The sequence below is a fragment of the Dasypus novemcinctus genome, chromosome 18 (assembly GCF_030445035.2).
Source record: "Dasypus novemcinctus isolate mDasNov1 chromosome 18, mDasNov1.1.hap2, whole genome shotgun sequence".
Taxonomy (NCBI): domain Eukaryota; kingdom Metazoa; phylum Chordata; class Mammalia; order Cingulata; family Dasypodidae; genus Dasypus; species Dasypus novemcinctus.
The window spans coordinates 77,748,255-77,761,923 of NC_080690.1; the positions used below are offsets into that span (position 1 = coordinate 77,748,255).

Genomic DNA, 13,669 nt, shown 5'->3' on the forward strand with positions numbered 1-13,669 from the left:
GAGGAATTAAATAAATAAATAAATCTTTTTAAAAAAACCTTTTTTAAAAAGGTTTATTTTTTATTTATTTCTCCCCCCACCCCCCCATTCTCTGTGTATTCTTCTGGGACGGCTTCTATCCTTATCAGCAGCACCAGGAATCTGTGTCTCTTTGTTGTGTCATCTTGTTGTGTCAGCTCTCCATGTGTGCGGCGCCATTCCTGGAGAGGCTGCACTTTTCTTTCGTGCTGGGAGGCTCTCCTTACAGGGCACACTCCTTGCATGTGGGGCTCCCCTACGCGAGGGACACCCCTGCATGGCATGGCACTCCTTGCATGCATCAGCGCCCGTGCATGGGCCAGCTCCACACGGGTCAAGGAGGCCTGGGGTTTGAACCGCGGACCTCCCATGTGGTAGTTGAACCCCGTAACCACTGGGCCAAGTCCGCTTCCCAGTTTCAAAAATCTTTATGCAAAGATGTGCTTTAAGGAAAAAGGTTTATTTTGTGGAAATGACTGGTTTGTGAAAATACAATGATAATCTTTCATCAGTATATTCATGGAAAACTAGAGTTTGGTTTTCACTGTTAAAATGATGGAAGTTTTCTCTGATTATTCTGCTCTTAATGAGGTACAAGGTTCTTAACCATCTGAGAATTCTGCCTAGACTCTTGTCATCAGAATATCTGATGTTTATCAACCTTTGTTTTAGAAAACAAAGTCTGACTTTAAAAACTAAATGTTTCAGTGACGCAGATCTCCTATTTATGTTCAAGCCTGACAACCTATGACATTTTGCCTTCTCAAACTTGGTCTTTTAAATTTCAGACTCAGGTTTTTCTAGGGGCCTCTGGAGAATTGCAAAGGATTGGTTCTTTCACCTTGTACAAAGAGGTGCTAGAAGTAGCTGGGTTCATTTGATAAGTTATGAGTTGCATGGGAAATGTCATTAAAAGGGATTTCTAACCTCTTGAATTTGTGAGTGAAACGTATATATATTATTAGAGGTTTAATTGGTGTTTTCACTCCATGAAACATCCTGATACTGATTTGCATGATAAAACTGTTCTACCTGTAAAATTAATCCTGTTAAAAACCTTACGCCCCTTTTTGGACATCTTTAAATGGACTTGACTTAGCAACAGGTTTATGGGGTATGAAATGTGTCCTTGTATGTTTTTTTTTTGATGGATAGAGGCTCCTGTGCTTCTAGCTAAGAATCCCCACCTGGGAAATTTCTGCTGGTCTCTCCCAGTTTAATCATGATGTCAGGAAGCTTTGGGGTCTCAACCATCAACCAGGGGTTTATCTGTACCTACCATTCTCAGTTGTCAAAGGTAAAATGGAACAAGTGGTATAATTAAAACTTTCAACCTGGAGGACATTACATTGAGCAAAAGCAAGTCAGACACAAAAGGACAAATACTGTATGATTGCATTACTATGAACCAAATGTATTGTGTAACATTGGTTTAAGAATTTGCTATCTATTCAGTACATTTAATTGAGAAATGTTTTTATTAAAAAGATAACAAAAAAGTTTCATAGGTCTTCCTATGAAAAGAAACTCTAGCTCTTCATAAAAGGAAATATACTAAGAAGCCAAGCCCTTGATCTTGAACTTGAGACTAATTTATGTAATGAAATGAAACTATAACTCTAATTATAATGCCTAAGTCACTTCCTGAATACCTCCTTGTTGCTCAAATGTGGCCCCTCTCTAAGCCAAGTTGCAAATCTCACACCCTGTGTGGGACATGACTCCCAGAGTAAGCCTCCCTGGCACTGAGGGATTAATAGCAAATGTTGACACAGCAGTGCTTTTGGAGAAACATGGCTTGATCAAAAGGGTGAAAAATAGAAGTGTTTCTATGGCTAAGAGATAGCAAATGGAGTTGGAGGTCATACTGGATGTTACTCTTGTGCAGGTGTCAGCCAGATACCACAAACTTGCTGCAATATGCAAAACCTCAAGCAACAATATATGGTTATAGTCATTTGGTCTTTATTAATGTATAATTTTCATTAAGTTTATTTTTCAAGCCTCTGGATTGTTCCTATGCTGGTTGATACTTGAAACCCAGGAGAACTAGTCCTTTTAAGAACCAACAACCAGGATCTCCCAGCTACAAGCAACAATTCCATTCCTCTGTCCCTCCACATGCTTGAAGCAGCCAAAACTGGTCATCGCCCCATATCCTGTATGAACAAAACTGAGACTGAAGCAGACTTAATGTTATTTTATTATAACCAGATACTTTCTTAACCCTTCCTATTGCCTCCCTACAACCCTTATAATCAGTTTACCCCAGCCCCACTGTAACCAGACTTCTTAACAGCAGTTGTGCAAAGGTTACTAGACTTTAGGTAACCAAGTCTTTGAGGGGCTCAGTTATTAACACTTAGGATTTCAAGGGACAGTTATGTGATAGTGGGTGGGGCGTTCATTGATGCCCATAGGAATAAGAGGTCTGGATGGAGAATATCCAGATGCTTTCTCATCCATCTCAATTTCCTATGCTTTATGTTCCTAGGAACTTAATTCCCCACCGGTCACGGGGCAGGTGTTAAACCGTGATCCAATCCCAGTGAGGGCACACTGGTAAAAATGTCTTCCCCTGAGCAAGGATGGCTAGTAGGGTCTTTTTTTTCCCCCTCTGGTTGCTTCATCGTCTTTTTGGTGCACCTCTCCCCACCAGTCTGGGATACTTTTTTCCTTTTTTTTTTTTTTTTTACCAGAAGGTCCTGGGGAACTAACCCAGGTCCTCCATCTGGTAAATGGGAGCTCAGCTGCTTGAGCCACAGCTCCTTCCTTGTAAGATCTTAAGGGGGAACTTGACGAGGAGTCCCCAGCTCCTTAGGCAGTTTTGTTAGTCTGGGTACAGTGGCCACTTTGGTTGGATAATCTTGGGGCTTTTATATACATTGTTTAGGAGCATCTTTGGCTTCTACCCTCTGGTTGTCAGTAGCATCTCCAAATATTGTCAAATAGCCTCTGGGAGGTAAAATTACACACCCACTACTGCAAGATTTAGAATTTTACATTCCATGTTGGCCCTCTTAATCATATTCTCATATCTGCTTTTAAGTTCTGAGTCATGCCCAGTAGCACTAAAGTTGGATTACGCTTTGGTTACTTAGATCTCCCGCAAAATTATTCTCAGTCTGTATGGTTTGGCTGTTCAAAACTATCTTCTCATTAGGGTTTTTGTCTTGAAGCAGCAGAAGTGCCAATCAGCAGCCAATATCTAAGTAAGGTTTCTTCACACGAAGTTTTGCCAGCTCTCTGTGGGTCATTATATTCAAGTCCATTCCAAATAACCTGAGGAGACAGTGGAGAATATAGTTAGCTTTGCTATCTTGTGCATACATCCATTAAGCACTGCCAAAAATTCGTCATCCAGTAGAGTGCACGGTGTCCCAGTTGGAAAAAGGGAAAGGTAGCACCTTGACCTAGAGCATATTTTTGTACAGAGCTTGTTAATTCTTTCCCCTTTAGAGACATATGTAGAATTTGGCAGTTTTATTCCTTTTTCTAGAGGCAGTTAATAAATGTCCCCACCCCTGTTACTAGTAGATTTGTCAACTGATAAATGTTGCCGTGCCCTTACTAGTCTAACTTTCTATGCTGCCAAATTGCCTGTGATTTATTGCTTGTTTCGTGCTTATTCAATAAAAATTTGTTTTGCTCTGTCTTCTACCTGTGGAGAGTTTTTCTGGGTCTGGAGAATTTTTTTATATATCTTCCAGCACTATCGTTTTAAGCCTCTAGCCTGGGCTAACACATTTAGTTTGCAGTAACTTATACCAAAGGCACTTCCTTCCTTCTAGGATACCCCAGAGAAGCAGGCGCTAGCTCACCAGAGGACTTGGAGTTTGCAGCCAGGATGACAGAGCCCCTTGCATAGCAGGTGGACACCCCTGTCCCGCAAGGCATTGTGGGTCAGGTAAAGCTCCATCAGGGTCTGGTTGGCCTCCAGGGTGGAAGCGAGGTCCTCACAGGCTTTGGCGGTGAGGCCACAGCTGTCCAGCCTGTTGCAAGTATGAGCGGGTGAAGCAGCATTAGACATTGTCAAGGTAGTTGTATAAAACCACTTAGAAAACCATTCCCTAATATGACTAAAATGGTGATGGAAGGCGTTTTAGAAAGGCACTTCGTGTTCCCCCAAATTCACATCTCCATCTAGAATGGGTACCTGCTGATTTTGCAGTCCATTCTCCCGGTCATTGTACCCCCAATTTGTTTAAAGTTTTTCTTTAAAGTGAGCGTCAGAAAATTTCCCAAGGGAACCACATCAAGTATACAGTTCAGTGCTGTTAATTCTCATCCATTGTCAACCCCCCACCCTTGAAATTGTACCCCACATTTTCTTGGACACTTCCGAGTCAAGCCGTCTCACCTGGTTGGGTTAATTTGGCCTGATGCTAGGGATGGATGTGAGCTCCAGGCTAAGTCAGTGGGTGCATCCCATATCCCCACCTCCCCAGAACAGATGGGGTACCAAATGTAAGTGAATCTAAACCACACTTTTCTGAACCCAGCAATTTTCGATTACACAAGTCAAGGGCTCTCTCAAAGATGCCATTATGAATCTGCCACCTCAGAACGCTGAGAGCAGGCCATCTGATTTTGATTTCTATTAAGTTCCCCCTCCCCACTCTCCATGTCCATTCACTGTGTGATCTTCTGTATCTGTTTCTTTTGTCTTCTCATTTTTTCTCCTAGGAAATACTGGGATTTGATCCTGGGGACCTCTGATGTGGAGAGAGTTTCAGCTCTGCCACCTCAGTTCCTGGTCTCTGCTGTGCTTCATCTTGACTCTCCCCTTTGTCTTCTCTCTATTGCATCATCATCTTGCTGCATGACTCCCTTGCACAGGCACTGGCTCACTGTGTGGGCACTCTGCTGCGTGGACACTCAGCTTGCCACGTGGGCACTGGCTCACCGTGCAGCAGCAGCATCTTGCTGCATGACTCCCTTGCACAGGCACTGGCTCACTGCGTGGGCACTCTTTGCTGCGTGGACGCTCAGCTTGCCACGTGGGCACTGGCTCACTGTGCAGGCACGCCCTCTCTTCTCTTTCATTGGGAGATCCAGGGATTGGACGCAGGTCCCAATGGTAGGCAGAAGCCTTATTCCATGAGCCACATCTGCTTCCCTCTATGCTGTATTAAAATTATGTTTCCTACATTCACCTCTATTAAAGGGAATAGGTACATTAGTTGAGGACTGACAGTGGAGCAGCCTGCTTACAGCTTCATTGATTTTTATCATTGCTTTCTCCTGGCAGTCCTTTGGAATAAAAGTATCACAGCTGGAGCTTTAAATTGAAATATTTTTTCTTTGTTTGACCTGAGGCCCCAAGGCAATAGATGCCAGCTTCCAACTGAAGGTGCAAAATAACAAACAAGGGGTTTACAAGGCAGACAAAAAGTCAACATGGCGATGCCACAGCCTGCATCATGGGCACTAGATGGTCATAAGGATTTTGAGGAATTTTATGCTATAATAATATGTACCAAAATAAAAATCCAAAAGGGTTAGGGTGAGCTGTGGAGGCCTTTGCTGGATTACTAACCCACGTCCCACCCGGGAAGCAGGACAGTGGGGGGCCTCCCGTGGGATCACCCTGAAGAGCCAGCGTCTGGACGCTTGGCGGGTGGGGGTATTAGCCACGACGGGTCTCACCAGCACCAGTCACGGTGGCTCTAAGCCCACCTTCCAGCGCTCCAGCGCTCCAGAGGAGCGGGAGTCCCGGACAGGACTGAAGACGGCCAGTGCCACATCACCTAAGCCCGGGCTGGATGCCGGGCTGGTATCAGGAGAGGGGAGGGAGGAAGGGGTCGTTGATAGCTAAGCTGGACTAGCTTTACTGAGGTTACTGAAATGCTGTGGACCGCCCAGGTGAACATCAGGGGACTGCAGGAGATTGTACAAAATGTTTATAGCCAATGACTGCAGGAAAATAAAAAAAAAAAACTGATAAAATGAAGTAACTACAGAAAGCTTTTGTTCAAAGTAACCAGTAATATTGATGGATAAAAAAACAAGGAAAACCAAAGCCCTCTCCCAAAATCTTAGCTCCCCCGATACTTCCAAACAAACATCAAACTTGATTTCCATTAGAATGTAGTTTCCCTTCACAGTATTAAATCAGGAAACCAAGACATAGACATATAAAAAGAGCAATGGAAACAATTATTGAGCTTCATCTTCTGGACAAGAATGCCCAGTTGGTGTCTCAATAAAAATGGCAGTTTGATGCTTCACATTTGCCCTTTTTGTCCTCACTAAACCCGCCTCATCTGAATCCTCCCATTGCATTAGAAATGTCAGTTCTCCACCGCTGTCTGTGGCACCCATTGTGCATTCAGGAAGAATGAAGCAATTTATTTGGATTCCTCCAAGGACAAGTGATGAGGTAAATCAGAGCATTCCCTTTCCACCTCTATTCTCTCTGTATATGTACATTTTTATATATTTTTTTGGAGGTACCGGGTACTGAACCTGGGACCTCATGTGGGAAGCAGGTGCTCAACCACTGGGCTACAGCAGCTGCTCCTGGTGTTTTGCACAGTGACGGAGGGATAACCCTTAAATAGGACAAGAACACCCCACCCCCACCCCCCCAGTGACCACCCCAGCCGCTGACCACAGTTTCTGGAGCCTGCAGGTAGGGTGCTGCAGCCCCTCGCTCAGCAAATGCATGCCTCCGTCTCCCAGGTCGTTGAAACTCAGATCGAGCTCCCGGAGGTGTTGGTTGGTCTGGAGCACAGCGGAGAGACCCTCGCAGGCGGCGGGGCCAAGCCTGCAAATGCCTAGCCTGGAAAGACGAGGGGGAACAGAGCTTGTGGCGATCCTGAAGATCCTGAAGACGAGTCTGCAAGCAAGGTGCCGAGGTAGCACAAGAGTCAGGCTCAGTCTCTACCCTCGAGAGGGGAAAAGAAGGGAGGACGGAGGTAGAAAGTTGGAAAAATGAGGCAAATAGAGAAATGGAGAAAGGAGGGAAGCAACGTTGAAAAAAAGAAAAAGGAATAAGATTTAACATGTATTGAGCATTTGGAACATGCTTAACCCCCCTAATGAGGAGAAAAGTTCAGTTTAGAGACATATTACACGCACCAGAGTTTCAAGAACAGAAATTTGACTAGCCGTAAAGATGCGGGCAAACAGGAACTTTCTTAAATTTGCTGATGGGAGGGCAAAGGACTGCGGTTCCTTTCCTGAGAGCAATTTGGGGTTATTTTGAGATATCAAGTGTACAAATTCAGTCTGACCCCAGATGGATGCCCCAGAGAACCGTACAAGGATTTCAGAAGGACACGTGGACAAGAATATTCATTGCAACACTGGGGAACAAATGCCAACAAGTTGGGAACAACCCAAAGAACTCAAGAGGGAGCTGGATAAATGACATTAGATAATTAATGGCACTGTAGTACAAACCACAGCCTCCACTCTGGAAGCTAAAATGAAAAAGGTTTCTGAAAATTCATAGCCCCTCTCATACACAAAAATGTTCTTTCTGCATTTTCTTTCCCTGTCATTTTTTCACTCAGGCACCTGGTGGTTTAAAAATATATGTATTTTTAAGCACTTCTGAGCCAAGTCAGACACTAGGCACTGGAATAGAGTTGATTCAGTTCCTGCACTGCCTTTCGAATATCACACACCCCACAAATTCTGATAAGTGATATCAAGGAGAAATATGAGGTTCTCTAGGACGATAAAACTAGGAACACAGAAATAGCATTTGTTGTGAGACCTAAAATAGGAACCTGGGGCAAAAGAGGGACAGCAGAAAGTCGTTGTGGGAAGAAATAGCTGCCTGTGCAAAGGCCCTGTGGCAGTAAGTCTTTGAAAGGGGGCTGATGTGGCTGGAGCTCGGAAGGGAGGCGGGGAGCATGGCCCAGGGAACCCACAGAGGAGCAAAACTGACGGTGAACAAAGCAGGGCTCACCGAAGACTCTGGATCTTGCACTTAGGATGCCTGAGGCCCTCGCACAGCAGCAGCACCCCGGGGTCTCCCAGTTCGTTGAGGCTCAGGTCCAGCTCGCTCAGGCTCTGGTTCACCCCGAGGGTGGAGGCGAGATCTTCACAGGCAACAGCTGTGAGGCGGCAGATCTTCAACCTGCAGAAACCCAGCCCCACAAACGTTAGTGTTTCCTGTCCTACGCTAATTTTATATCCACCAGTCGTAAAAGTAAAGTGCCGTATTGGTAGAAAATCGGGAAAATACCTAAAAAGGTTTCTGTGGCAGTGGCGTGTGACCCCTTGGCCTCCAGACAACCCCACCCCGTACACTAGGAACGCGTTGGGCGGAATTCACCTCAGCTCGAAGGGGGAGCTGATTGGTATGACGGTGACCCCATCTGCCTGGGTTTCTAGAGGGACCCATGACCCAGCCCTGGTCAATGACATGGAAGAGTCTTCTGGAGACTTCCGAGGAGGCGCCCCCTACTTTTGAGAGACAAGGCCAGGGGCAGCCAGGCTCATCTCGGCCAACGTGAAGGAAGATGCTGGCCGCCGTCTTGGAGTTAGAAATGAAAGGAACCTGAGGAGCGAGCCAGAGGACAGAGCAGGACAAAGAATCTTTATGGAAGCCTGCCTTGCCTATTTCCAGTCCATGAGCCTATAAAATTCCTTATCGCTTTAGCCAGTTCAGACTTATGTTTCTATTCCATGTCACTGCAAGCATTGTAACTGCTGCCAGCATAAAGGAGAAATTAACTATCACCCGTAACCTCACTATCCAGAAATGACCTCCGTTGATAGCTACAGTTATCTTCCCTGATGCATAAAGGGGAGACCGTGAGATGGAGCCCCAACGTCCGCATGTGAGCATGTGGATTCAGGTGTGCTTGAAGCCAGCATACTGCTGGACTTCCAGCTACATAAGCCGACAAATCCACGTTTTGCTTCAAGCACCTCGAGATGGGTTTCTGCCACTGGCAACCCCAGGAGTTTCTGTGGATGCCCGGTCACTCCCTCAGTAAGAGGAGAGTCGCCCATCAGGTCGGCCCACGAACAACTCACCACAAGGTCCGGAGCCTGCAGACGGGATGCTTCAAGCCCTGGCACAGCAGCCGCAGCCCCCAGTCCCCCAGGGCATTGCCCGTCAGGTCCATCTCCACCAGGTGCCGGTTGGTGCTGAGCACAGAGGCCATCTCCTGACAAGCCCCGGCCTCCAGGTGACACTTCCTCAACCTCGGGAGGAAAGAGGGAGCCATCTCACTCTCTCAGATGCCCAAGGCTCTTCCCCTGGCCCATTTAACCACCCAGCGTGAACCCGTTCATGTGGCTAAAGCTACAGAGATGAGCACGACCTAGTCGTTTCCATCACAAGGGGCTTCCCGTCAAACAAGACAAGCAGGTAAGGGGCTACAGGTCAGTGCAGGTCGTACCAGGAGGCAGAAAAGGGCCTTCACCGCAGAGTTAAGAGCGGAGACCTACAACCTGAGTTTGAATCCATCTCCACCACCCACTTAACTGTGTAATCTCAGGCAAGTTTTGCTTTTTTTAAAAAAACTTTTTGTTGTAATAACATATACAACTAAAAATTTCCCATTTTAACCCCTTTCAAGTGTCCAATTTCGTGGTATTGATTATATTCACAGTATTGTGCTCCAATCACTAACATCCTGTACTCCAACTTTTTCATTGCCTCAAACAGAAATTTTATACCCAATAAGCAATTACTCTTTTTTCCCCTATCACATCCCCCAGCCCCTGGTAACTCAGACACATTTTTATCAGGTCTCAATTTTATGTTTCCTGTGCTGCCATGCTTGTTTCATTACCTGTAAAATAAGGATGATAGCAGTACCTACCTCGTAAAGTCGTCGCAAGGATTAAATACTCTAGCAAAAGGAAAAGATATGGAAGGGACTGACCCACAGTGAGAGTTCAAGAAATGTGACTCTTGGGGGAAGCGGACGTGGCTCAACTGATAGAGCATCCATCTACCATATGGAGGGTCCAGGGTTTGATCCCCAGGGCCCCCTGACCCATGTGGTGAGCTGGCCTATGTGCAGTGCTACTCCATGCAAGGAGTGCCATGCCACGCAGGGGCGCTCCCACATAAGGGTGCCCCACATGCAAGGAATGCGCCCCGCAAGGAGAGCTGGGCCGCATGAAAAAAGCACAGCCCGTCCAGGAGGTGGCACCGCACACACACAGAGCTGATGCAGCAAGATGATGCAACAAAAAAGACCCAGTTTCCCAGTGCCGCTGGATGATGAAAGTGGATACAGAAGAACACAGAGCAAATGGACACAGAGGTGGGAGGAAGGGGAGAGAAATAAATAAATCTTTAAGAAAAAAAAGAGAAATGTGACTCTTGTTTATTATAACCGCTGCAATGGAGGGGCCACTTAACTCTCCAGTTAGGAGAGGCTGCCAGGAAGCTTTGCGCTGCTGCTTGTAGGGTAAGTAGGAGCTCACCCAGAGGAAAGGGATGAGTGTGCATTGTTGGCAAAGGGAAGTTGCTCAACAAGATCTCACTGGGACTCCAGCAGTGGAAGAAAGTGTATCACTGATGTGGAGACGGTGGCCACGGGAGTTGCTGAAGGCAGGGAGAGGGAGGAAGAGGTGTGATATGGGGGCATTTTCGGGACTTGCCCTGAATGATATTGCAGGGACAGATGCAGGACATTGTTTATCCTGCCATAACTCACTGGATGGACTGGGGGAGAGTGTGAACAACAATGTAAACTGTGGTCCCTGCGCTGAGGCAGTGCTCCAGGGTGCATTCACCAAATGCAACGAGTGTGCCTCACTGATGAAAGGGGATGTGGATGTGGGAGGAGCGGGGGTGGAAGGGGTGGGGAGTGGGGTATATGGGAACCTCTTAGGTTTTTTAACGTAACGTTTTGGGTGGCCTATTTATATTTTTTACAAGACAATATTAAAAAAAACTTTTTAAATCTCCCTGGGTGGTCCGCTCTGGGGTCCTGACTACCCCAAAAGAGCATGGTGTGGTGTCCGGGTGGACAAGTGGAGTCAGGAATTTGGCCTCCAGAAAGTGGTCCGGCCTTTGTCCCGGCTCCAGGGAAGTAACCTCTAAATCCTTGGAATTCCCCGTGATCGTGGTGGCTCCAGGCCACACCTGGTAGTTTCTCCTAAGGTGATGACCAAGGCTGGGAGCAGCACACCAGAAGAGCCAACCATGTGATTAGCGCGCTGGGGCTTGGAGGTCATACCACCCTCACACATGGGGAGGGGAGAGGGGCGAGGGGTCGAGCTCAAACCCTCGGGCACAGAGTCCATCAATCACGCCCATGTAACAGAACCCCAGTGAAAGCGCTGGCAAGCTCCCCTGATTGGTAATACAGTACACGTCAATGTGACCGGTGGGTGTCTCATCCTATGTGTCCAAATAAATCCTATATGGACTAAAGATTTAAATGCAAAAAATGAAGTTCTAAGAGTTCCATAATAAAATATGGGTGAACATTTAATGGTGGAATCAGGAAAGGTTTTTAAAAAATCATAATATCAAATCACTAAGGAAAGGAGGAGGGAAGAATGACCACATAAAAACTAAAAACCACTGGGTGGCAAAGAAATTTAAAAGGCAAGGGACAAGCTTGGGAAAGGCAAGGGGTATGCTGGCATTATGTAACAGAGTAGTAAATATATATAAAGAGGGCTTACAAATTAGTAAAAAAGGACTACTATCTCAATAGTGAAAAGGCCACCGAACATAAAGAAGTAATTCACATTAAAAAAAGCTCAACCCCATTTATCAGAGAAAAGCAAATGAGACCAAGATGGTATTTTTCACCTGTCAAACTGGCAGATGAATCAATAGCTAGTACTTACTGAGCACTTTCTGTGTGTGAGACACTGTTACTGTTTTACCTTTAAGAGTTGCCACCGCTCTTACATATGTAAAAATTCATCAAGCTGTACATTTAATTTAACATCTGTGCACTTTTATGCATGTAATAACTTAATTAAAAATTTTTTTTTGATGTACCAGAGATTGAACCCAGGACCTTGTACATGGGAAGCAGGTGCTCAACCACTGAGCCATATCCACTCCCTTGTTTTGTTTTTAAGCAGTTTACTGTCCAAGCTATTACCAAGTAAATCACTATTATACTCGGATGGTCCATCTCTGCCCTTGCTGTGTCTGATTGCTAGGTGTAAGCTGATGGCAGTCATCTGGTCCTATTCCTACTAAGATGATGAAATGTTCTCTTCAAACACGTGGGGCTCCATTTTCTATGGCTTTATGACCGTTATGCATCAGAATATTAGATTTAATGGTCCTTAAGCAAAATTTTCATTCTGGGTCAATCTTCCATCTCTTCCCATAGTATTTTTTTTTTTTTAGATTTATTTTTTTATTTCTTTCTCTCCCCCTCCTCCTCCCCCCAGTTGTCTGCTATCTGTCCATTCATTGTGTGTTCTTCTGTGTCCGCTTATATTCTTGTCAGCAGCCCGGGAATCTGTGTCTCTTTTTGTTGCATCATCTTTTTTTTTTTTAAAGATTTATTTATTTTTATTTATTTCTCTCCCATTCCCCCCCACCCCCCGCCCCAGTTGTTCTCTTTGTCTATTTTCCTGCGTCTTCATCTTTTTCCACTTCTGTTGTTGTCAGCAGCTTGGGAATCTGTGTTTCTTTTTGTTGTGTCATGTTGTTGTGTCAGTTCTCCGTGTGTGCGGTGCCACTCCTGGGCAAGCTGGACTTTCTTTTTTGTGCTGGGCTGCTTTTCCTTACAGGGCACATTCCTTGCACGTGGGGCTCCCCTATGCGGGGGACACCCCTGCGTGTCACGGCACTCCTTGTGCAGATCAGCACTGCACACGGGCCAGCTCCACATGGGTCAAGGAGGTCCTGGGTTTGAACTGCGGACCTCCCGTGTGGTAGACGGACACACTATCTGTTGAACCAAGGCTGCTTCCTCCATAGTATTTTAATTGTTCATCAAGGATGATCCTTGTGAAAAAGTGCCTTGCAAAGTAGTTTGTATTATTGTGCCTGTATCCACTATGATGGTTTTAAAACGCCAAGAAAAATGGTCTCACTTTCATGTGTATTTCCTACAGGGTCTAGAATAATGCATTTTACTCAGTTGAAATAAACACTGTTTATTACAACATGTTTATAACACTGTTTAACAGTGTTTAAAACACTGTTTATTACAACATGTTTATAACATTATTGTTATAAATAATAAATACTGTTTAAACTAAAAAAGAAAATGGGGGGAGGACTAGAAGACTTCGTGTGTGAGACACTCCCAGATCTCACCTCCTCTCCTTCGTATCCTTTTCACTATAATCAAACTGTAAGCGTAAGTATAGCACTTCCCTGAGTTCTCTTGAGTTGTTCCAGAGAACTTTCAAAAGTGAGGGGTGGTGGGATACATATTTAGACATTGAGATCTGCAAATTATCAGCATTTGGGTATATTTCAGGTCCCAGGAGACAATGAACTTGCCTGGGGAGATCATGCAGATTAAGAATTTATTCTACAGGATGTTTAGGATGTATATATTATAGAATAAAAATTAAAAGATAAAGCATAGGACTGTGCAACACAGCAAGCCCTATTATAGACGATGGACTATACTTAATAGTGCAAGTATAAGAATGTTCTTTCACGAATGATAACAAATGTGCGATACTAATTACACGGTGTTAATAATAGTGTGGTATATGGGAAAAAATACACCTAGTG

General features: G+C 45.2%; 1 protein-coding gene across 1 annotated transcript in view; it reads right to left on the bottom strand.

Moving 5' to 3' along the window:
- Positions 1–2,687: 2,687 nt before the first annotated feature.
- The window catches only part of NLRP12 (NLR family pyrin domain containing 12), a 33,296-nt gene continuing 22,314 nt past the window's right edge, over positions 2,688–13,669 (bottom strand). Inside the window, exons 6-10 of the mRNA XM_004470227.5 lie at positions 9,016–9,186; positions 7,940–8,110; positions 6,632–6,802; positions 3,840–4,010; positions 2,688–3,300 (exon numbers count right to left, since the gene is read on the bottom strand). Coding sequence (XP_004470284.2) covers positions 3,213–3,300; positions 3,840–4,010; positions 6,632–6,802; positions 7,940–8,110; positions 9,016–9,186 — 772 coding nt within the window. The 3' untranslated portion in view covers positions 2,688–3,212. The remainder of the gene's footprint in view (positions 3,301–3,839; positions 4,011–6,631; positions 6,803–7,939; positions 8,111–9,015; positions 9,187–13,669) is intronic.